Source organism: Lutzomyia longipalpis, chromosome 3 (assembly GCF_024334085.1).
Source record: "Lutzomyia longipalpis isolate SR_M1_2022 chromosome 3, ASM2433408v1".
Classification (NCBI taxonomy): Eukaryota; Metazoa; Arthropoda; class Insecta; order Diptera; family Psychodidae; genus Lutzomyia; species Lutzomyia longipalpis.
The window spans coordinates 14,329,116-14,353,616 of record NC_074709.1 but is presented as its reverse complement, the minus strand read 5'-3'; the positions used below and the strand labels follow the sequence as shown (position 1 = coordinate 14,353,616).

General features: G+C 35.7%; 1 protein-coding gene and 1 long non-coding RNA gene across 2 annotated transcripts; both read right to left on the bottom strand.

Annotated features, from left to right (window-relative positions):
* Positions 1 to 1,992: 1,992 nt before the first annotated feature.
* On the bottom strand, positions 1,993 to 4,262 carry LOC129793271 (uncharacterized). Its single transcript, XR_008750894.1, has 2 exons — positions 2,936 to 4,262; positions 1,993 to 2,221 (listed from the first exon to the last, which is right to left on the bottom strand). It is a non-coding gene; the product is annotated as an uncharacterized LOC129793271 (long non-coding RNA).
* A 12,255-nt stretch (positions 4,263 to 16,517) lies between these two features.
* LOC129793270 (ras-related protein Rac1) lies at positions 16,518 to 18,017 on the bottom strand. The gene has a single exon (XM_055833099.1). The coding sequence runs from the start codon at positions 17,581 to 17,583 to the stop codon at positions 17,005 to 17,007; it is 579 nt and encodes a 192-aa protein (XP_055689074.1). The 5' UTR covers positions 17,584 to 18,017; the 3' UTR covers positions 16,518 to 17,004.
* Positions 18,018 to 24,501: the final 6,484 nt, after the last annotated feature.

Here is a 24,501-nt window from a genome sequence, read left to right as displayed (position 1 = left end):
CACGTTTTTCAGAGCTTTCGTCTCCGTGCGGCGCCTTCTTCAGTGGCTACAGAGAGAAGGAATTTATTTACAAATATTTTTTTTACATAATCAAGCCAATTTAGATTAGTCAATTAGACAATATAGATGGAAGAGAATCCTGGATCATGCCAAGGCTGGAGACCAGCTGTAGCGCCGGTTAAGTAAGTAAGTAACTAATTAGACAATATAGATTAGTTAGGGGCGGCGCAGGCCTCTGTTTCGTCAACCAAAAAAATGGATGGCACATGCCTCAAACCTGACAAATGTCATTCCATACGTAAGTGTCAAGCAAGGAAGCAATCAAGTTCGATCTCCTTATTGCTCATTTTATTCTAAATTAATTATTTCTTATTTCTCTCGCGTGTGCATACTGACTGTGGCGATCCAATCGTACCTGGAAATGGCAACGACTACAGAATTGTATTTTTCTAATAATTCTTCTACTATCTTCATAAAAGGTACTCACCACAACAAGATTAGTCTTGATATTTAAGGCTAAGTTGTAAAACCTTATAGTTCTTAGAGAGTCGAACACCACCTCTAAAAGGAAGATTTTACAACTTAGCTTTGGATATTCAGCTACATTTTGGGGGAGATAATCTTACTCTCTAAAATAAACTTTCAAAATGGACATGGACATGGTAAGTTACCCTTATTTCACTTCCAAGCCACGACATATCAACGAATGACCACCATGATGTTCCCATAAACTACACAAGAAGGCAACTCCTATCAAATTCTAAAGGCAAAATATTTGCAATTGGCATTTTTTCTAAAAAGACTTGAAAATATTTCGACGCTCCCGAAGATTATGAACCATATTCCTGTGTTAAAAGATAGGAATATGGTTCATAATCTTCAGGAGCGTTGATTTGTTCTACCATTTTCATCTTTTAATAATCTTTACGTTTCAAACTGAGAAGAAACAAGAGATCAAAGATATGACTTAAAGTTACGTCTTCTTGTAAAATCTTTTCAGTTTTAAAAGCTTTGAAATTTGGTGTAAAAGGCTTAGTCTTTTAATAAGACGAATTTGGATTTTCTTTTTGGAAATCCATTACATATATAACCAATGAAAGAAAAAGAAGCGAAAAATTGTATGTCAGGAATAAAAAAAAAAGAAAAATGTACAAGATCTTCACGAAATTATAGCTTTTACAAGTAGAGAGAGGTGAATAATATTTCGTGCAAGTAAGCTGCCACAAAAAGGCGTTCTGTGAAAATATTTGCCGAAGAAATTGGCAAGAGACAACCCTTTCGTGGCGTCTCGCAAGCGTGGCAATTAATCCCTCGAGGGTGTGTTCTGTGTTCACCTCCTCCCTGTTTGGAGTCAACTTCTCTATGGCGTGGACATAATTTGCATATTTTGATTATTTCGGCGCGCAGAGATCGCGCTGTCCGAGTCGCGCTTCTGGCCACATCTCATGGCACCACAGCATCCGTGCACATCGCAAAGGCGGCGAAAACGATGATTGAGGACCTCAAAAATTCTCGCCATCGCATACACGCTGTGCTTTAATATTTCTCATGCATATTTTCTTGCACTCATTTTTTTTCTTCATCCACTTTCAACGACTCGATGGCTGCGGTGTGTTGAACAAGAAGCGATCGTGGCGTGTGATCAGTCAAGATTGCTACGGAGAGATCACTAAGAGATCGCCACCTAATGGCCATAGATCACAGCATCCCACTAAGAAATTTTAACATATCGCACCACAGCCAATGCAACTCCCTGTGAGAGAGAATGCCATGTGTGTGAGAATATCGCGACCTCGAAGCTCACGGGATCGCGATTGGGCGCAGAAATGGAGACGTGAGCCCGTTGAAAGGGCCCCAATCTCACGTAGAATCTCAAAAGGTGATTTATCTCGACGCTTTTCACCCTCCACCTTGGGCGTAGCGTGCAACATTCGCGTGCAGTGGAATTTTTGGGGGGAAATATAAAAGAGAGGCAGCAGGAATCCTTTCTCATTTTATAGAAAACATTTTTAAATATATATATTCACATCACTTTACAATTTACATCGTTTTGGGATCTCTCTCTTCTACATTTTTTCTTTTTATCTTTTAAACTTTTTTTATTTTATGCTATACATATTTCTACAATAGCAAATGGCCCTGTAAAAGTATATTGTTGCACTCACACGTTACTATCGCCTCGATGAATTCTGCGGAGTCTAGCAGTCTATAAAGATGGTGCCTGAAAATTAATTCAAAATAATAGTAATGATTCAAAGAAATCTTACTCGTTGGCAATGAAAGAAAAATCTATTGATTATGGAATTTTCGTTTACAACTTTATCTAACTTCAGCGAATTCTCTGGAAAGACATTTTTAGTAAATGAATCTTAATATATTCATAAAAATTAAAACAGATTTTCCCTTTGCTATGGAAATCCGCTGGGCAAAATAGGTAAAGATCTGAGTTAAAATAAAAAACAATGCCCTTATTTTACCTAATTTTGGTTATCTTTCGGGATATGATATCTTTTTTCAAGATCTTTTGAGGGGAATCTCTTTTGAGAGCTGGTGAAATTAAATGTTTTTATTTTTCTAGGGGTTTTTCTTAAACTTGGTTTTCAAGTGTTGGCCTTATTGAAGAATAAGAAAATCACTTTCCGCCATCTTAGATGCGACGCCATCTTGAGATTTTCCTCAAAATACAAAGGTAGGTTTTTCTCAAGATCTACTGGATGGATTTTTATGGGGTGAAAAGCAAATGAAAGAAGAAATACCAATAATGCAGATTTTGATTTACCAGAACTTTGAATTTCCATTCTGGGGTTGAGAAAAGTGGAGAAATGTCAAAAATATGTGAACAAGTCACATTTCCAAGAAACCTTTCTAAAGGACCATATTGCGATAGAATTTTCTTTCATTATATTTCTCGTAATTTTTAGCTTACACTGCTTACCGGAAAGGTGTACGCAGGCAGGGGTTGAATGATCTTTAGATCATTTTCAATTGATAATAATTATCTTTTCACTAACATGGACCCGGATGTGGTTATTTAGGGTGCTAGACTGTCTGAATTGTTTTTTGCAGACAGCACACTCAAAGGGCTTTTCACCCGTGTGAATTTTTATGTGATTCGTGAGTGTGGACAGTTGCCGGAATTGTTTGGCGCAGTATGTGCAACTAAAGGGTTTCTCGCCCGTGTGAATTTTCACGTGATTCGTGAGTGTACTAGACTGCCGGAATTGCTTCTTGCAGATGTCACATTCAAAGGGCTTCTCACCCGTGTGGATTTTCAGATGGTTCATGAGTGTTGAGAGCTGACGGAACTGCTTGTCGCAGATCTCACAGTGGAAGGGTTTGCTCGTATTCCCGTGCTCCTTCATCACTCTATCTCTCGATGGCTTCTGCCTCTTCATCGATTAGCCCCTTCTTAAATATTTCTGCCCACAGTCATTGTTCTCAACTTCGGAATCCTCGTGATCTTTGTTTTGAGTTTTCAGTCTACTCTCTCTCGCAAAGCCTTGTATGGAAATACAAATAGCGAGTCAGCGTATTTTTTTATTTGTTCATATGGAGTTGTTTTCTTATGCCAGAATATTTTTTTCTACTCGATTTAATTGTATCTGCGAAGATTTTTGCAAATTTTGTTGTTGATTTTTAATTGGAATCGAGTAATTAGCTCGAAAGTCAAGAGGTCTTCATGGTCCTTCTTTATTTAGAGGGTCCATCAAGAGGAAAATGTTATAGTTTTGGTAATTCTTCAGGAATGATTATACTTCCTTAAGTAAAGAGTTAATCGTCAAAAAATAAAATCCAATTTTCTTTTAGTTTTAGGGTTCACAGTTTACAGAGATTGCCCTTGACTCATTGTGAATTGCCTCTTCCGGATCAATTAGTATCATTTATTGAGAGGCTGAGAGCTTTCTTCTCTAGAATGAGATATATTTTCTTTAACTCGATCTCAATTTTATGGGAGCAGGAAGCCGAATAAAATCACCTCACTAGCCATTTCCTGTGATTTAGTTTTACTTTGAAAACTATGCGAAATCATTCCGGATCATGCAACAGATGCACTAAATTTTCACTCCTATTTCCACGATACTTCCTTCACTAATTCACAATCTTATTGCACCAATTGATCCTTTGGAAACCCAAGAAAAGGTTAATGATTGAATTCTACTGGAATTTCCTTTAATTTTCCTGCTTTCTGGGAGTTTTCTTGGACGTAAATATTGCGCAAAATAATACATACGTCAAAGTAAGATTTCATTCAAGAATTTCACGAAACATGTTTCACAAAACTTTTTCATACAAAAATCAATGTTTCTTTGATGGAGTCGGTGAGAATGTTTTGGAGTAATTTAACTCTTTGACGACACAGTGGATCGACAAGGAAAATATTAAATTTTTGAAAAAAAAAGAGAAAATTTTGTGAGAAAAATTAAAACTTTGAATTACTTTGAATATTCCTTATTGCACTTTAATACTCTATATTTAAAAAAAAATACAGCTGAACCAACACAACGTAAGTTTATAAATATTTTACAGGCGGCATTTTTGATCGTTTCGTGAAAAACAATCAAAGATTCTAGAAGTTCTAGGATCCATTTTAAGATCGTATTAATCTGATTTAATTCCAAAGGATATCTGCAAATGGTTTGCGATTCATTTCAATATAAATTTGCATCTTTAGAAAGGGTTTGTTTGTCATGTTATTGGCAAATATAAGATCAAAGTGATAATATCCAGTTGGAAGAGCCGGTGCGGTGGTACAGCATCTGAATTGAATGCAAAATCTTTTAAGTAATAAGTTTTTCCCTGAGAAAAAAACAAACATTTTTTTATTAAAACAAAACATCTTTCCACAATTAAAATAATTCTTACTTGAAGAAAAGGACATCCATCATCTAGGTTCGTAGTTCTTCGATTATTTATTTGTTTCCACATCCAACCCATCAGAGATGCATCGTAATTGCCCTTTTTGAAAAAATTACATAAACTTTCTTTTGTATGTACAAGGAACTGCCGATATGTTACGAATTTCTTGAATAGTGTGGACGTTATGACTAAATCAGGAATGTTTAGTTTGGGAATTACATTTGCCCGAATGTGACTTGTAGTGTGATTTATTAGTTTAACTTCACAAGAAGTATTAACGTAATTTTCAATTAGGTGGATGCATTCAAACCTTTTAATGACTCCATCATACATAGGCTAAAATTAAAAATATAAAAATGTATTTCGACGCGCCCGAAGATTATGAACCATACTCCTGTGTTAAAAGATAGGAATATGGTTCATAATCTTCGGGCACGTCGATTTGTAAAAACAAGTTTATCTGAAATACTTGGTATGCCACGATTGTGGTATACCAACTAATATTTTTAATTCTTCTAATTTCTAAAGATATACTCACATCAGTTGATATACAACTTCTAGAAAATACAAAAAATAAAATAAGAACAGCAAATGATCTACTCCGTATAAACATATTTGATGGAATAAAAGGTAAAAATTATTTTTGTGATATGTAAAACTTTGTCCGATATATCAGTTCATACATATGTATATTTTGATAATAATTGTCATTAAAATTCAATTTTATCATTACATAGTTTAAATTTTAGGAAAGAATGGATATGAGTGAATCATATTTCCACAATAAAAGCTAATCAAAAAACATTTTCATTGATATCAAAATTATCTTTAAAAAAAATATATATCACAAAATGGATAAATCAAATTAGTTTTTCAATACAAAAGCATTTTAATGGTTTAAGGCTCCAACAGATGGACGAGAAATTCCTCGTGCGGTGCGGCGCGGCGAGGTTTTCGGCCAATCAGAAGCGATAGATGGCACACACATTCTCACCGCACCGTACGAGAACGTTTTTCGGCCAATCCGAAGCGACGAAGGGCCACGAAATCCTCGCCGCGCCGCACCGCACGAGGAATTTCTCGTCCATCTGTTGGAGCCTTTATTGAATTTATAAATATTCCAGATTTGTTAAGTTTAGTGACGCTTAAATCAGGACCACAATGACAAGAAGAGCCTCTGAGACATTTCGTCAAATACCACAGAATGAAATTAAGTACAAAAAAATGTTCTCAATTCTCAACTTTGAAATTTTATTTCAGCCGGTCCTTAGACTCTTTAGTACTTAGAATAAGTTGTATAAGTTACTTTAGATTAATTCCAAAGGATATCTGCAAATGGTTTGCGGGTCAATTCAATGTAACCCTGAATCTTTAGGAAGGGTTTATCGGTTTTGTTGATTGAAAATAGAAGATCAATGCGATAAATCCCAGATGGAAGGGCAGGAGGGAAATCCAAAGTATTGATAACATAATCCTTCACGTAATATATTTCGCCCTGAAGAAAAAAGTAAACAACAAATGGGGATAAGTAATATTATTTTCATAAGGCAACAAGTACTCTTACTTGAAGAAAAGGACATCCATTACTTATGTTGGTTACGTTACTGTTCTTAACTTGTTTCCACAATATATTACCAATTGGAGCATATTCTCCCATTTTGAGAAATCCACAAACGCTTTCACTGGTGTGAATTAGGAATGGCTTATATGTTACGAATTTCTTAAATAGTGTGATTGTTACAATTAAATCGGAGAAATTTCTTTTTGGAATTATTTTTGCCTGAACAAAAGTTGTAGTTCGATTTATTAGATTTAATTTGCATGTTGAATTAACATAATTTTCAATTAAAGGGGTGCATTCAATTCGTTTTGTCAAACAATTATACATTGGCTAAAATAATAAAAAAAGATTAAGTTGTTTAGGTACTTTTAATTGATTTATTTAAGATATACTCACAGAAGTTGATACAAGCCTAATGAATAAAAAAGGAATTAAAACTAGAAGAAGCGATCTACTGAATATACTTCGTTTGAACATTTTTGATGGAATAACAAAGTAAAAATAATTTTTTAAATGTGTAAAACTTTTACAAAACGTATCAGTTAATCTCCATTTTTTTTTTAAAGTGATGCCATTAAAAATCAATTTGACCATTCATTTATTTTACCTATATATGAGAGAATTTGTATCAAAAATATAATCTTGCTCATTTCTGGACACATTGATGTAAGAAACTGTCGCCATTTTTAAACGGAATTTGATGATGACCAATAAAGTCGAACCGTTGCTGGAAAGTATGAGAGTTGCGTCTCCTTAGCGATTCCGTTTCAAAAAATTAAAATTTAATATTTTTCTTAAGAAAAATCCATTCGTTTTATTTTTCATTACAAAATCTCTCCAACTAATTCAAATTAAGTTTCTTATTCTCAAAATATTTTAATCCATTATATGCAATTCCACCCCAGAAAATTATGTTCTATACTCTACTTCATTTATGGCGTGATTAAGAGCAATGCGAAAGTGAGAGATTTGTGATAATTTCCCGATGCATCCATTAATCACATTGTCACCTCCAGAACAATCCAAGGCATTTTGGGCTGTGGCCTCCCTTCTCTCCCCACAGAATCTTGCTGTGGTCAAGCTCTTAATTGCTTTGGTGAAAAATGAGAGGAGGTCCACTTTTTTTTTCTTCTTCAATCACCTTTCGAGTGTCTTTGCGGCATTAATTTGTGTGAAGAGACTATCTCTCGGGGGCCTTTCTAAAGCCACTCGCCCGGGCATTGTTCTTGTGGGATGAAAGGGCTTCCTCTTCGACAACAAGCCACTCTCGACGACCACCCAATTGTTGACGTTTTTGTCCGCACTCTGCTGGACAGTTGTCTTTTGATCAATTCGATCGCCATGCAATTAATGCTTTCATCTTGCCGGCCACACGGAATCCTTGATCCACTTCCGTGCAAGATTGTTGGGATCAGCATCACCCCGGGGTAGGCGACAGTTGCTGCAAATGCACATCCAGGGGACACGCAGTTGCTGATGTCGCCATTGTCATTGTGGTGGATACGAAGCGTCAATCAAAGCTTCTCTTGTGGCTTCCAAACCTTGACACACATCCTCGTGTGGGACGTGACGACAGAGGAGTATTTTTAGGAACAGATGGAGAGCACCAATAGTCTGGGGAGTTGCGTGAAAGTGACGCACTTTTCTGTGGAAAAATGTTTTCTTATGCTTGTTTATTTTGAGACGCGTGGGCGCCATTCGGAAATTTACGCGCCAACATTCATTCGCCACATTATGCAAAAATCTTTGAATTCGTTGATCATGTAATTCATAACGTTATTGTAGCTACATTCATGTTTATCTTACTGAATATCAACGAAAGATACCCTAAATTTAATAAGAAAGAAAAGTTTTCTATTTTTAGAAATATCTTAAGAGCAAATTTTCTGATCTGTTTTGCCCCATTTTACCATATTTAATCGATTCAGTCGGATTTGATTTAATTTCAATGAATATTTTTATTCCTGAATATTTTTTAAGTCATTTTCTGACTTTTTTTTGAGTATTTCTTCATTCTTTTTCTGAAATTCTTGTAAAATTCTTCATATCAAAAACTGAAGAGAGGACTTAATTAGACCTCTATCTGGTTAGGGGATAGTCCATAACGTTGGAGTGATTTTTCTTCCAGAGAAGCAGAAGAGGAACACAGAACGCCGGAAGCTTTTTTGGAGTGATAAAGGCGCCAAATGAGTCAGAAGCATATTTTTCTCCCTAAGAAGCTCTTTGGTAATTTTTATGTTACTCCATCTCAATTAACTCCCCAATAGATCAACATCAAATTACGCGTTTTCCTCCTTTTCTGGCACAACTTTGAATGGACCATCCTAAGATGGAGGCTCTCTCTCTGCTGTGCCCCCAAGTTCTTTGCGCTTGGCGTAGATTGATGAGTGCACGATCCCATCGCGCGTCTTTCTGGGATTTTTTAGGGAGGACGTCCAAGACAATTTGTCTTCAGTAGCACACCGAATGAGTTCAATTAACTCCGCGAAGGACTCCATAAGTTGGAACCTTCTCTCTTCACTTTTTTTTCTGTTGGTCCAAGAGGCAATTGAGAAATTTCTCTGATGACCCCAGACAGTCGCCCCCAACCACCCAAAAATTGCCATCAATTTATCGATAAGTCTTCAAGTCGGCACTTTGTGCCGCCTTCTCATGAACGAGTTGTGTTGTATGAAATGAAGAAGTCAGCTGCTCGTGGTGCCCAACAAAAGACCCCAACCTAAATGGGTACTCTGTGGTCCCGCCAATTGAGCCGCGAGCCCGCTGAGCCACAATTTGAGGTATTTTCCGCATTGTTGAACTTGCATTTCTCGCAGGAGAAGAAAAGCCCGCATATGCATTTAAGTAATTGGGCCACAAAGAGATGGTCATGCGGGGTGGGAACAATGGGCCCAGGGAGTCAATTTGTGGCTCAAGTGCTGCGTGAATTCAACATCGAAATGCCTGTGATTTTTTTCTTATCGTTTCTTTTTTTTGGGAGAGAAAGATTGAAAAGTGCATTCATGAGATACTTGCGCGATAATCGCACTTGTTGCACCATTCTTTTGGCATTCTTCTTTATGATTTACTACAGATGCCGTCGAGAGATATTCTCGCAGGTTTTTACCTTTACCCAGTGGGGAAAGGCTCGGCATGTGAGGTATAATGCCGAGATTTTCGGCACAATTACGGCACAAAGTTTTAATTCAAAAGCATCCGCGTAGTGGCGCATAGTGCTTTATCGTGATTCTCGGCATATTTTCGGTATTGTAGTGTTTTGACATTCACGGTGAAAATAATGGCGTGGGTTCACGAAAAACCCATTTTCTGTGATTTTCCTCAATTTTCCGGCAATCTATTCGGTAAGTAAGTTATCCTAATGTGTATAGAGTGTAAAATACAATGGAAGATTTCGTCCAACGAGCCTAAAATGCGTGTTTTCTTTGTTTTTTTTAGCGTTGCCTCTGAAAGTGTTGAAAGGACTTTTGAAGGACATCGTATCCATCCGGAACTAAAATTTCACCCCAGGTTAGATTAGTCTATAATTTTATTTGCATTTTAATTGTTTTGGGTTCTAAATGTGTCTGAATCTCGTCTTCATTCAGCTAAACAAGGAATCCGGATGCATCTTTTTTGCAAGAGACTGAAAACATCCTTCAAATCTATCTGGTTTAGGGACTCTAAATTTTCCTGGGAGATGTAGCGTCGTCCGTTGACCGGAAGCCCGATCTAATACTTCCTCTTAGGACGATACAAAATAGTAAGAATATTTTTCAATCTTTAAAATTTTGTTTTTTATCTTATTGGAATTCATTTCAGGAACAATGCAGGAGGGAAGCTTCAAAGACGATTTAGATATTCACATCCTGTTACTCAAAATTTCCCGTATTCCACCCACCCTCAACGGATTTTACAAGCAAAATGTCTACTATTGAAGCCCTGACAATGAAAGTGAGTATACTATTCATCTAGTTTTTTCAAATTCATTGAGTTCATTGAGTAAAAGTGTGTCGAAAAAAAAAAATATAGGTATTATTAGGATCATTATTTACATTTTAAATTAAATCTGAATGGCTATTCTTTTTTAAACTAAATACACTGTGCAGGACAAAAATTATTTTTTCTTCAGTATCGAAAAAAAAAGTTCTTTGTAACTCTTTTACAGTTTGAACATTATTTTGCCATAATTTAAAAATATACATATATATAATAAAAGACAATTTATCCTAGAAATTTTTGTATTTTGTTAGACTAACAAAAAATCACTTATCACTTAAAATCAACGTCAATTTTGTACATCGCAATTTTACGCGATTTTCATTAAGATCGTCAAGATTCTTCTTAAATCTTCTAATTTTTGGCTTATAGAAAATTTTATTGTAAAAATTTAACGTCCTAAAATGAATATTTCTATTTTCTATTCCTAAAATCATACTCATCAACGAAATGTAAGAATCGCGAAAATTTCAAGTTTTAATTTTACAGAAACTTAGCTGACGATAAAAAAGCTTTTAACATTATTGGAACTAAATTAGAGTATTTTAAATCGATGTGTAATAAATTCAGAATATATCTTTTTAATAAAATTTAAGTCATGAATGAATTGAATAATATTTTTATAATAACAGTGACAATGGTAAAAAGAGAAAATAAATATTTTCATTCACTTCATTTTTATATTATTTGAATTTACAAGACTTTTGTTGATATCTTATATTTAAACTCAAAAGAACATATAAAATATTAGTAAGATTGTCTTGATAAAAAAAATTCAATAAAATGGCAAAACAGTGTCGAAAACCTAAAAAGATATTACAAAAAATAAATTTTCGAGTTATGTACTAAATATTTTTTTTATAAGCAATTTAAATATTTTTTTACATTTTTTTTAAAACGATAGTAAAATCTTCAAATCACTTCCATTCTTATTTTAATTAAATAATAAAAATACAATGAATCGTTAAAAATATTCAGCAAATCATATCTTTAAAACACAGAAAATTCATTTTTTTTTAGTGGACAACACGTCAAACGCTCTTGACCATCACAAGCATCCCATGGCTGAGGAGAAAGGACTTTTTATCCATTTGGAAGCGTAAGGATTCTGTCATAACTCTGAGATTTTGATTGATACTAACATGAATTCATTTCAGGTAGAAATTGTTCAGGAAACAACCACAAGTGTTACCCCAAAGGAAGGAAACTTCGAAGCAGAATATCATCGAGTGAACACCTTGACGGATCCCGCAGTGTTCCTCCCTCTTCAAGTACGTCTACAAATGAAATTCTAACGAGGGTAAGTACATTCTTATTTCATCCTGACTTTAATTTTTTTTAAACTTTTCAAAGAGGGTTGTGTAGGATCAATGGATAGTCCTTAGAATTTCAACACATTTTAATCAAAATCGTCGAGATTCTTGCCTAAATCTTGTTATTTTTGTTTTATAGAAAATTTTATTGTAAGAACTCAATTTTTTCAAATAAATACTTAAGTATTATAACTAAAATAATACTCATTCAAAAATTGTGAGAAATTGCGTAAATGGCAAATTTTATAGATTCTGAAAACTAAATAAAAGACGAAAAATATTTAAACATAGGGGTTGTTTCTGATAAAAATCTTTTCTTTTTCTTTCTAACAATTTAAAAGTTGTTGGAAAATTTTGACATTTGATGTTTTAAAATCCTTCATTAAGAGAAAACAGTCAGGAAAATCTTTAATCAGCCTTGGAAAAGTAATTTTCCTTCAAAAGCCTGATTAAAGAAAGATATGAAATGTCAAAATCTTATAAAATTTTTCCCAGAATACCAAAAATCTTATAACTGACGAATTGTAAGAAAAGAAAAGAATAGAAAATATTTATATCAGAATCTACCCCATCATTTAAATTAAATGTATTTTTAATGAATGTCGAAAAAATCTGAATAATGTCTTAATTTTAATTTAATTCCAACTGATGTGATTGTGAATAATATTTTCATAAAAACAATAAAAGAAAAAAAAAACAAATATTTGTCCTTCATTCAAAAAAATATCTTTAATTTTTTTTAGTTTTCTTTAAAACAAATTGTTAAAGTTTGTATTTTTGCTGAAATCATTTGATTGAACATAAAATATTAACCAATAAATTGTTTTTTGATAAAACATTTCAATTTTATGGCAAAATAGTGTCAAAAAACAGACAAAGATAGTACAAAAAAAAATTGCAAATAAATATTACCAATGTTTATAAGCAATTAAAATAAATATTTCCATTTTGTAAAATGGTGGGAAAATCTTTTCAAATCAATTTGATTCTTATTTTAATTAAACATCAAAAATTTCGAATGAATCAATAAAAAGAAAATCACCAATAATTTTTTTCAGTAAAAAAACATAACTTAAATTCGCATAAAATCATTGTGCTAAACACATTTTTAAAATCAATAAATAATTTAATTCATTTTTTTAATGAAATCAATCCTTAGAGCCGACAGAAATGTGTTTTTTTTTCTATTTTTTAAAAAATTCTTGAATAAAAATATTTTATTTTACTTTTTAGGAAGAGACCGTCTCCAGAAAGCAGTTAAGGAAGAATTAGGCGAAGGACAGCGTTGGTGAGAGAACAATTATAATATTATTGTAATTTAAAAAAAATATATTTTAAATAAAAAAGTAAAAAAATGAATTTTCTGATTTTTTTTATTTTTCGGTTTGAAAACGGTAGGAATATAAATTTAAATTGCATGCCGAAAATATACCGAGATTCATGCCGAGAATCATGCCGAGAATACACCGGGAGTATACCGAGAATGATGCCGAGATTTCATATAAAATTTTTCCCACAGGTTCAAAAATCCATACATTTCTCGGTATCGCCTCGGCACGATCTCGGTATTGTCTTATAACGAGAAATCATGCCGAAATACCGAGATTCTCGTTACGAAAACATGCCGAGATTCCCCACTGGGTAATTAAAAGCCTAAAGACGGTTAGAATGTTCTTAACGAATAGAAAAAAAAGGAGTCAGGATTTGAATTTTTAAGAATGATTTTTTTAAGAAGACAAAATCGTGCATGTATTTCTTTGTAGTTGACGATGTAATGTTTAGTAGACTAAACGCCTTGACCGATTTCTATAAAAAAAATATTTTTCAATGAGCCCATCCTTTACAGAGCTCCATTCCTACTTCTGATAAAAATTACTTTTAAAATAAAAAATATATAAAAAAGAATAAAGAAACTTCCTGCCAATTGAGGCAAAATGTCTCACACACGAGGCAATCATGACTCACGCATTTATCTCATGCTTTTACCATTAATCACGAGTCCACGAGGATCGAGAGGTAGTTGGGGGGAGAGACCCCCTCTCAGGCTGAAAATTGCACTTGAAGTGAAATTGTGGAAATGCATCGTAATTGCGAGGGGGCATAAAAATTGCGCGATGGCCCTTTGTCCTCTCTCTCTTCTTGGACTCCACACAGATTGTTTCTTGTGATATCAGTGCGAGGAATTTTGGTTGTGTCGTGAACGCCAAATTGCACCTTCTGCGCAATGGGGCGGTGAATGGCCGGAGAAATCCTCCACAAAAAAATTAAGAAAAAATTGCGCGGGTTTTATGTCGCCACGAGATAATTGCAGCGAGAGTTAAAGCGCGCGCCTCAGTGAGGGTGATGGAATGCTGGGTGAAAAGAATTGACGCAGAAATTGGATCCACCGCGAAGTAGCGGCTTAAGCTAACAAAGAGCAAAATGGCTCGTTTCGTTCTTTTATTGTTATTGCATCGACAATTATAAATCTCGAAAACAAGAATTTTTATACAAATAATGGGCTCGTTTGGTTTACCTGCGCGCGCCTTTTTGGAGGCTCCCGCAACGATGCGGTACACCTGAAGATCATTTTGGTGCGGCTTTCGGAACGCGGGAGGCCATTTTATAACCCCCATCATGACCTCACAGCTTAAAAGAGAAGGGGGGTCAACACGAACTCTTTTTCTTGGGTGAATAAATGTACATTATGCTCTCAGTGGTTTAACATTATGGAAAATATTTTGAGGATTAACATTTACCAAAAAAAAAACTAGAGGAAAAAAAAACTCAAGAGAGTTTGTCTACAAAATGGATTTTTTTTATTTTATGTGAAAAATTATGCATTGAAAGTCCTATTTTCATCTCTAACCAAAAAAAAATGGCGTCTGCATGATCAAAAAGTTTAGCTTTAGACTTCAGCGACACTTGTGGTCGTTTTTCGAAGTTGTGGTGTTTTATTTCGAAATTTAAGTATCAAAGAAATCTGAAAATTTCAAAAGAATAAAGCTGTAAGTTCTCTGTGAATTCAAAACAAAGATTTCTCATATAAATAAAATATAAATGCCAGCAAGACATAAAATGCAGGATTATTTCGAGTTATAAAGCAGTAATATTTAAGAATATTGATTTTAATGATTGCACAGTTGATTGCAGATAATTGTCTCGTGGCAATAAAAATGTTTTCTTATTGGACACAAAATGATCCTGCTGGGAGAAGAAAAAGAACTTGGAAATGTTTTTAATGTAGTGAAGAAGAACCCTTTGTGGCCATTACAGGTCTCATGTCCTTCGGTCGTCCTTCTTGATTGTTATATCTTCAAAAGAAGCTCCCAAAAAGTGAATGACTGAGCACATTGGGCGCGAACAATGCCCAAGACGATTCAATTTTCTTTAGTGGTGTCTTTTTGTTGCGAGCGGCGCAAACCGCGTCTCACAGTGTGTTGTGGATGAATAAACCAATTAAGACGGCAGCATCATGCTGGGATAATCGTCTGCAAGACGCTCTTATGGGTTGATGAGCGAGTGAGATTTCGCTGTCGGCCAGTTCAATAATCTACACATCACGCGTGACGACTCAGCATTACCTGCAATCACGCCTCCGAATACTCACAGCTTGCTCATCTTCCACAGCTGCAGACTGTACTATGCTAAATGCATCGCTTCCACGAAAAGAATGCAACAATTAGTTGAATATTTCACCCAGGAAATTAATGAGTGGACTAAATAATCAGTTACTCCCAACGGCTAAAATTTGAAATTAATCTATCTCTATCTTCGGCACAAGCGATCTTGTGAATTTTTATAAATCAGCCATTTTTTTCATTATAAGATCTTTATAAGGTTTCTTGAAATTCATGAAAGATTTCTTAGAAATCTTTTACTCTAATGCGATAAAAGTGATCCTCAATGAAATCTCCCAATAGGTAAAGTAAAGGTCAGTAAGACCCAATCGCGGAGATCATCTCGCAAGTTAAGGCAGTGCAAGAGGAAAACTTAATGATTATTCAACTTCCATATCTTCCATGTACCTCAATCTTCATTTTCACTCTCCTCTAGATCCCTTTCGTGCACCTTCCCGCATGCTACTTTTGCAGCAAAATTAGCAACCCCTTCCTTCCACGGAGGAGGATCGTAATAAAATGTTTAGGGCGGCTTCAGGAGGTCATCTACTGTGATCATAAAACCATTTAGGAGTTTTGAGTCCCATCCTCATTATGGGATCGTTCTCTGGTCAATTATCACCCTCTGAGCTTGGAGGTTTTTCTTTCGAAATTCCTGCCTTTTTGGTTGCAGTTTGAGGGAAGATCGGTTATTTGAGTATTTCCCTTGTTTGAATTTTGCCATTGTCCTTGATGAGAAAAATTCCAAGGAAAACAGGGGAAGAAATGGAATATTTATGGCGGCAATTTTCTTTACAAAGTTGTCGTAAAATTACGAATATGTTTTAGGTTTTTACAAATTGTTTTATGATTTATCTTAAACCAATCTTCTGTAATTTTCTTCATAACAAATTTTAGCCACTATCATTGATTTTTCTGTGTACCTGATGACCCCATTTAGTTGTTATTCACCCCATTTGACGGTATATGATTATTTTCAGTGAAAACTTTGCATTTGGAAGCGCCTACCAACTGCCCAAGATGATGATCTGAAAATTTCTCTCAATTGCCACTTTAAAATTAACATCTCTTGGGAAATCCAGTCCAAGAGCACCTCCATGTGGTGAATTTTGCACACAAAGAGGGCTTGCCGAAAAAAACGAATCACAATGGCACGGAAAAAAATAGTGCTGAGGCAGAGTTTAAAGGTGGAAAAGAAAAGACTTTCAGGAGTGTGTATTCTCAATATCATTTTCATTTATTAGTCATAACATTCAACATAATTTGCATTTCCCTCGATACAATTTGTCCAACATCAATTACACTTTTATTGTTTTTTATACTTCATGAATAAAAATAATCTTTTTTTCCTTTTATCTTTGCGATAAAAAAAGGTTTTACTTTCCACTTTTTTTTTATCAATATAAAATTGTATCATGATTCTTACTTCTTAAGAGACATTGGGGGGATGCAATGATTTTTTTTGCCTCTATCGATTGCATTGAATTTCGCGCGGGGGATTAATGATTTTCTTACTTTTTTTATCTTTTTAAAAATAAAATGAATACATTCTGTGGAAAATACGGTTAAAAAGACAGATTATGTATCATCCATTAATTTGGTTAATTACAATTAAGTTTTTGAGATGATTAGAAATGTGTGTGTGTGTGTTGTGTCGCTTACTGGGGGCGGCTGTTCGCTCTGTGGTGGTGTGAGCCCTTTAGAGGAGGACACACTTCCGCTTGGACTTGACCTGGAGGACTGGACAGAGGACGGCTCGGATGGCTTCGTCGAAGACCGTCTTTAGGCCCTTTTGGGTGAGGGCGGAGCACTCCAAGTACTTCACAGAGCCAATCTCCTTGGCCATTGCTAAGCCCTGTGGATACGTGATGGGAGCCAACTTTTTGTCCCGAAGCTTCTCGACTGTCTGACGATCATCGCGGAGGTCCAACTTTGTACCCACAAGGATGATGGGTGTACTTGGGCAGTGATGACGCACTTCAGGGAACCACTTGGCGCGTACATTCTCAAAGGATGCCGGATTGACGAGGGAAAAGCAAATGAGGAAGACATCTGTCTGGGGGTATGAGAGTGGCCGAAGACGATCGTAGTCCTCCTGCCCAGCTGTATCCCACAATCCCAGATTGATGGGTTTCCCATCCACCATGACATTTGCTGAATAATTATCGAATACGGTGGGTATATATTCGCCAGGGAAGGCATTTGTGGTGTAACTGATGAGGAGACATGTCTTCCCCACGGCCCCATCGCCCACCACAACGCACTTTATAGCCTGCATCGTGACTCACGCACACGTTTCACTTGCACTGTGTACTTGTAAACCCAATCAATTCCCACGAAATGTAAGGGATTCCGCCCCGAAAATGCTTGGGAAAAGTGGCCACACAGATGATTTGTCTACTGTGAAAAACTAACCTCTCGCCCTGACAGCCTAATTTTCTCCTAACACCTCCCTGACAGCTCGGCTATGCGAAACCCACGCGATTTACAAACGAACACCGTCCCGAAGTGAACCAACTTTGCGCTCCAAAGTTAAATTACCCGCCAAATGGCACTAATTTCGCAGTAAATTACCACTAAAGAGCCTCCCTGATGGAATGACTTTTCTGCCCGATTTAACCTTATCACTCCCTATCAGATAAGGTCACACTTTGTAGTGAGATAAGGGCAGAAATCGATGATGATTCATGTGGTTGTGGCGCAATGGGAGTGTCGTGGCCAACTTCAGGGCGCGAGAGATTCTTTGTCGATGCGAGGCCAGTGGCGCGAAACCTTCATGAAGCGGACTCGTCTGCGGCAACTCAGCGGACGTGGGGAGATGTTAATTGAATAGCATGAAGCAATTGAGGGGGGTGTTCAAGTACAGTATGATCTGAAAAATTATTCAAATTCTTTGCCCGAGGGGAATGTGTGTGGAATATTGAAGCACTTTTAATAGGTCAGTGGACTGGAGTATTAAAAAACTATTTAAAAATATATTTTTGGGGAAATTTGGAAGAACTGATTAATCCAAAAGTTTAAAACAAATCGATTGCGATCCTTTCTATTACTTTTTTTAATTCATTAAAAATCTAAAACATTAGTTCTAAACCCTATCTAATTTCAAATTACGCGGTTTCCAAGTTTTCGATCAGAAAATTAAGTAATTTTCCCTGGAAAACGTATCAAATGATTAGGAAAAGTACTTTTATTTACTTCTTATCAATAGATGATACTAAAATGTCCCTATCTTTTAATTTTCCATTAAAACTTTTGCGAATTCTAACAAATTGTGCCGCCATTTTTTCACGCGTCCTTTCTATTTTGCTCGCATTTGCAACAATTGCTCGGTGGTATTCTGATATTTTCACTGATATTGCAAATGAGTGCGATTTCATTTTAATACGTAAACTAATAGGGAAATATTTCAGGATAAATGTGTTTTTTATTTTATTTTCATTCTTCGTGTACACATTGACATAATAATTACATTGTTATGTTGTGATAGTGAATAAAGTCCATTAAAAATATTTTTCGAGTATAGAATTTATTTTTGAGTAAAAGTCATAATAATTGCTGCATAAGAAACTGAAAGCTTCACGATCTAGAAAAGAAAGAACGAATATTTAAGGTTCTAAAACTAATACAGTTCTGATTAGCTAAAGTAGAGGTTTTTACCTGAACTAGAGACATAATACAGATGTCGTAAATACCAGCTGCCTTAAGTCCAATCGGTTTGCAAGAGTTAGCCATTATGATGAGGATAACTTTCTGACTTTTTAAGCTTAAATTGTACCAGTTTAACATGTAAAGATTGTTAAAAACTTCCTCTGACTCCAAACGAATTAACTCGCCGAAGATACATAAAAGACCAAGCTGGCACAGCAAAGTGCTCAAGAAAACAAACATTAGCAGACTATTTGCGTAGAGTTGAATGGTAAAGATTATCGTAAGAAACAGGAGTGTACTAAAGGCAAGTTGGATTAATGAAACTAACTTGATGCTATCATTGAACGTGCCTAGAATCCTTATCATTTCAACATGTTGTTTCACTATGAGACTTAGAAAGTTGGAACCTTCGTCATTATCGATCATTTCTTCAAATAACTTAATCAATTCATTTAGAACCTTCATGAAGAAGATAATGTAAATGCCAATAATGACAACGGCACAATCTGCTGTTGTAGTCCATATTGTAATTATCCAGATGAATATTGAGGGAATTATTTTGTATAAGAGAAAATTGCTTGATGCTTGATCAACATAAGGAATGTAGACAAAAGTATAATCAGCCAATATTAAATTAATTCCATATCCAAGTGCACAAAAGGAAAACAAAATGGCGTAAATTCTGAAATTTAAAAATTAATTTTTATTTTAATTCTTAACTGTTCTAGCTAAAATGGACTTACTTAATGAACAGTACTGAATATTTTAAAGCCTTTGCAACATTTGCTTCCAAAAGCATCTGAAGTATTTTACTGTCATCTTTCTTCACGTGCAAATTTTGTATCCAATCCTTAAGACTTTCAATTTTTGCATGAAATGGAGTTAAACCGAAATTTTTAAGGAGCAATTGACAAATCCCCGTGATTGAAAGCGCCGTAATAATTAATCTCATTAAGTTTGTTTCGTAATCTTTGACATTTTTATCCAAACTGGCGAATGCAAAAAATAGGAATACAAATGAAATGAGACACAGAAAAATGAAGAAAATGTAGTATTTAGGATAATCACGAAGGGGTCTCAATGTTGCTGATGTAATGCAAAATTTAAAAACTTTTAGAAACTTCTCGAACTCCATTTAATTTTTTTTTTGAAAATTCTAAATCAGTAAAAATTAAATAGAAAGATAAAATTTTATCAACCGAACTACGACGAAGTAAGACAGCAAGTAAAATGTAACAAGTCCTTTAGTTTATGTATCGACTACTTTCGCATACAAACAGGCAAGATAATCCATTTTTCGTTATCGTTCTTAGGATGCATTTGTAGGCAATCCTAACGATTTTTTTTGTTTTTCAGTAAAGTAAAAAGATTTTGCTCAATAATTAGACATTTGAATGCTTAAAGGTCTAAATTTAAACTAAAGGGAAACTGAAGTGGTTAAAACGGGAGAGTTCGATCGATACCCTCTCATCCGATAAAATGACCTTACGTTGTTCAATTTTGAAAGACCCCTAAACTGCAATGCAGATGCGCGCGCATTGGAGATTGTTTGAATAGTGAATTCGGAAGATTTCGGGTCTAGTTTTTTTCAAACACTTCTCGATCTAATGAGTCCTTAGTGATATTCTTTTACGATCATAAAGTGTTAAGGATGAAAAAATTATTTATTTCTTAACATGCTTTATGATCTGAATGTTCCATTGATCCATAACGGATTAACGTCACAAAAAACTTAATTTCTGTCGCAGCTTTCGACTTGTTACGCATAATTTTCATAGATTTTTTGCTTAATAACTAACAACAATATCTGTTACAGACTTTTCACCTGCGTAGCAAATATTGTTATTTGACTAAATAATTCAACAAGGAAAATTACAAAGAATTTTCCATATGATAAAAGAAATTTATAAATGGATAAATAGGTGCTGCCCTTCACAACTAGCAGAAGTTTAGTTCCCATCATAGAGAATTTAATATTCTCTTTTTAGGTAAATGAAAATTCATTGCGCTCAATAAATTTTCTATTAAAATTGCATTTTATCGATTCGATGCTCTCCAAAGTAATACACAAATTCTAATAATAAAATTCATCCTGAATTTTTAAGTGCTTTTAAAGCTTTCCATACAAAATCCTCGGAAAAATCATCTATTAGATGGACTCTAATTAAGAAAATGAATAAAGCAAAATCTTAAAAATGGTAAATAGTCGATTCATTTAAAATTCTTTTAACTGAAACGAACTTATATGGCTTATATGAATATTTGTTTCGTTATGCGAAAGACAAGTACCTTTGGGACTTCTTATCTTCTTATACATAATGAATTTTTAAATCAAATACATGCGGCGATTGTTCGTCCCAGTCCACTCCAAAGTCAATCACGAATGTGAAACATCCTTCGGCTACGGGAGGCGCGCACTTGAAGGGGACGCTATCAAGTTCAAATTGATTAAATTTGATGGCGAGTGCAGCCGCATACATTTACCCATTAATCTTAATTAAGAATGCATACGTACCGAAAGACTGTGGAAATGCAAATGAGCTGCGATCATGGGAATATTGGCCATTTTTGTGGGCATAACTCGTGGCGCGGTGAGTGCGTGGCATGGAGGTGACTTTGCCCCTTTGCGGGATGATCCTCATTGTGGGGTGCGCGGGGTATTCATTGCGTGGAATTTGTCCTGGGGATTGCATTGCGTTTTTGTTTGCTGTACTGCAGAAGATGAGAAGCCGCAAAAGGGGGATACACACACAAGATGTTAAGGAAATCAAGCAAAAAAAAAACGATGAAGATGAAGAAACTCGCAGCGGAGGCTCACACGGGTTATGCTGGATACGAGAGAGGCGGGAGATGGTGAGAAGAAGCAAGTGGAGGGAAAAAAGGCGATCATGAAGGTTTATGTTTGGGGAGCATTGTGCATTACAAAACATCTTATGGCGAGAGAACTCCAAAAACTGGTCACGACGCATTCAAGGCACTCGCTTCAATCTGTTCTCGATCCAGCGGCAACAGTCACGACATGACTCGGACGAAAAATATATGTACATGTAACATCGCATCTTGAGACGTTGCGCGCACACTTTTATTCCATCGGGTACACATTACACTTCTTTTTAGCCCAGCCCGCCCCCAGCAGCTCTCTCCGCCGCCACGGCATGGAGGGGCCTCGATGAGAAAAAGAAGGCCCGGGACAGAAGTCTTTTTGATTCAATTACGCGGACCCCGCCGAATCGATCTCCAGCCAGCGATCTATGTGCCTTCATTAAAAAAGAAATCTCAACACGCACACTCGCGAGGGGCAAGTGCGCGAAATTCATGACTCTCTGTCCTTCTGCATTAACAACAAAATTAAATATGTGTAATTTGCTCTGTGCCAGATAGAGGTTGCACCAAGAGCCAGAGGAGAGAATGAGCCTGCGAGGAGGAGGCGCGAATTCAGCTTCACGATTGCAAGCAAATACCACGGATCGCGCAATGGAGCCAAAGTGCAAGGATACACACAACCCTTCTCCACCTTCTCTGCCACTCCAGGCTGCGACAGTATGTGGTGTGGAGTGGACTCAGTCTTGGGGAGATCACCACGAAATCCAACCTGGCGTGGAATTCACCTTCTTGGTCGTCTCCCCGTGTGAGAGATGTCGCGATGAAGGCAGTGCGAAAAAGCTTTTGGTGGGAACGTACGTACGGAGCAATGAAGACAATGGGCAAGTTTTTGAGCCATTCCTGGAAAGAAGATCACCACCGAGATCACTCATAGGCTGCATTTGTCGAATAATTACCTTCATGGAGTATAATTGTTTTAAATTGTATTTTATAGGATAATCCCGCGCACATGAGAGATTTAATGAGGAATTCGCGACAGAACATCATGCATGCGCAAAAGAAGCAAATGGAGAATAAACATCTTTTATAAAAAGCATGTTGTTGGATTAGTTTTTTTGATTTTTACACTATTTTATTTAATGCCTTAAGTTTAAATGGATAATAAAAGCAAATTAGGCAACAAAAAACTACAATAAATATTTTTTAAAAGATTCTAAAAAAATCTCTTTTTTTTGCAATTTGAGAGTTGTAAGATTTTTGGTAACTATTCTGTGATAAATATTATAAAATTATGACAAAAAATAATTTCTTTTTTTAGTCGTGTTATAAAAATAGCGTTGTAAAAAAAGAACAATTACTTTCCAAAATTCTTAAGGGTTATTCAAGTTATTAAGAAAATAATTAAAAGATTTTTGAGAGAATCGAACCATATAATGCAATTTTTTGTTAAAAATGTCTTTTGTGCACAAACTAATTTTAGCATTTCAGTTAACGCATTAAATAAACAGTAGTTTAAAGACATTAAGACACTACGGCCGTCTATTCCAAGAAGATTTCTTTGGCTCTTAAGATTTTTTTACAAAGTTCCTTTTTAGAACCTTTCAAAGTTTTTCTTTCTTTTTTAGAATACATTATTTTTTTTATGTTCGATATTCTCTTTTAACTTTAATTTTATTTCTTATTTGCCCCCTCCAACCATGCACAGAAAAATCTTTGAACTAAACCAACAATGAGAACACGTTGAGTTTTCTTTTTATTTTTATTAAATACACCCTACAAAGGAGAATTTAATTGGCAATCGCGAATTAAACCAATATTGCTGCAGACGCGCGAGAACATTGCGCGCGAAATCACGATCACTCTCGCCGTGCCATCAATCACGGATTTGTTCCTCCCACGAGGCCATCGGAAGACGTGGAAGAGTCCCTCCCACGACTTCTTGCGCCCAGAGATTCATCGTGATTTATGCTTCGATCCTCCGGATCCCACCACCACAAGGGCCGGGAAAAATGTAGTGAAACGGAATTAAGTAAAGTTGATTTATTGAAAATTAGTTGCGGGCAATTGGCGATGGGTTGCCGAAGAAAGGTGCTGCAGGAAGGTGAGAAGTTTTTCCAAGAAGAACCACAAAACCCATTTTTACCTTTTGCCATGAATGGCTCGGTGGTTGTTTTGTGGCGCATTTCCTCGCCACACATCCCCCGAAGAATCACATTCTAAATTTTTACTGCCCCGTCGCAGTTTCTCGGTAAATGCTGTAAATTCTTCCTGTGCGAGGAGCAGACACACACTGAAAGGACACCTTCGAGGTCATTGAGGCTACCTCTGTGGCGAAAATTCGATAAAACACCGAGGTGTTGCTTTCATACTCTCACAGCAGTGAATGTTCCATTTTTTTCAGTGTTGCTTGTGGAATTCTTTCAGATGGTCCACGAGGGGTCTGGGTTTCCACTGAGAGACCACGGAAAAAAATTTCTCATAGATGAATCATCGCATTGATTGAATATTGGGGTGATTCAATTAATGTGAGTGAATTTCTTGAATAAAACTTTCAGTTGCTTCAAGTGCGTTAGTCATCCATTCAGTGATTCAAAAATGTTTAACGGAAACTTTTTCTCTCATAACAAAATAATTAGTATCGGATGGTAAGACGTAATGAAATTAATTTGCAATATGTTTGCAATTTGATTTGAAAAGGTAGGGGAGACCGGGGTTAAAAAAGTCA

Coding starts and splice junctions, on each gene's coding strand:
- LOC129793270 (XM_055833099.1), bottom strand. CDS start 17,583: ATGCAGGCTATAAAGTGCGTTGTGGTGGGCGATGGGGCCGTGGGGAAG.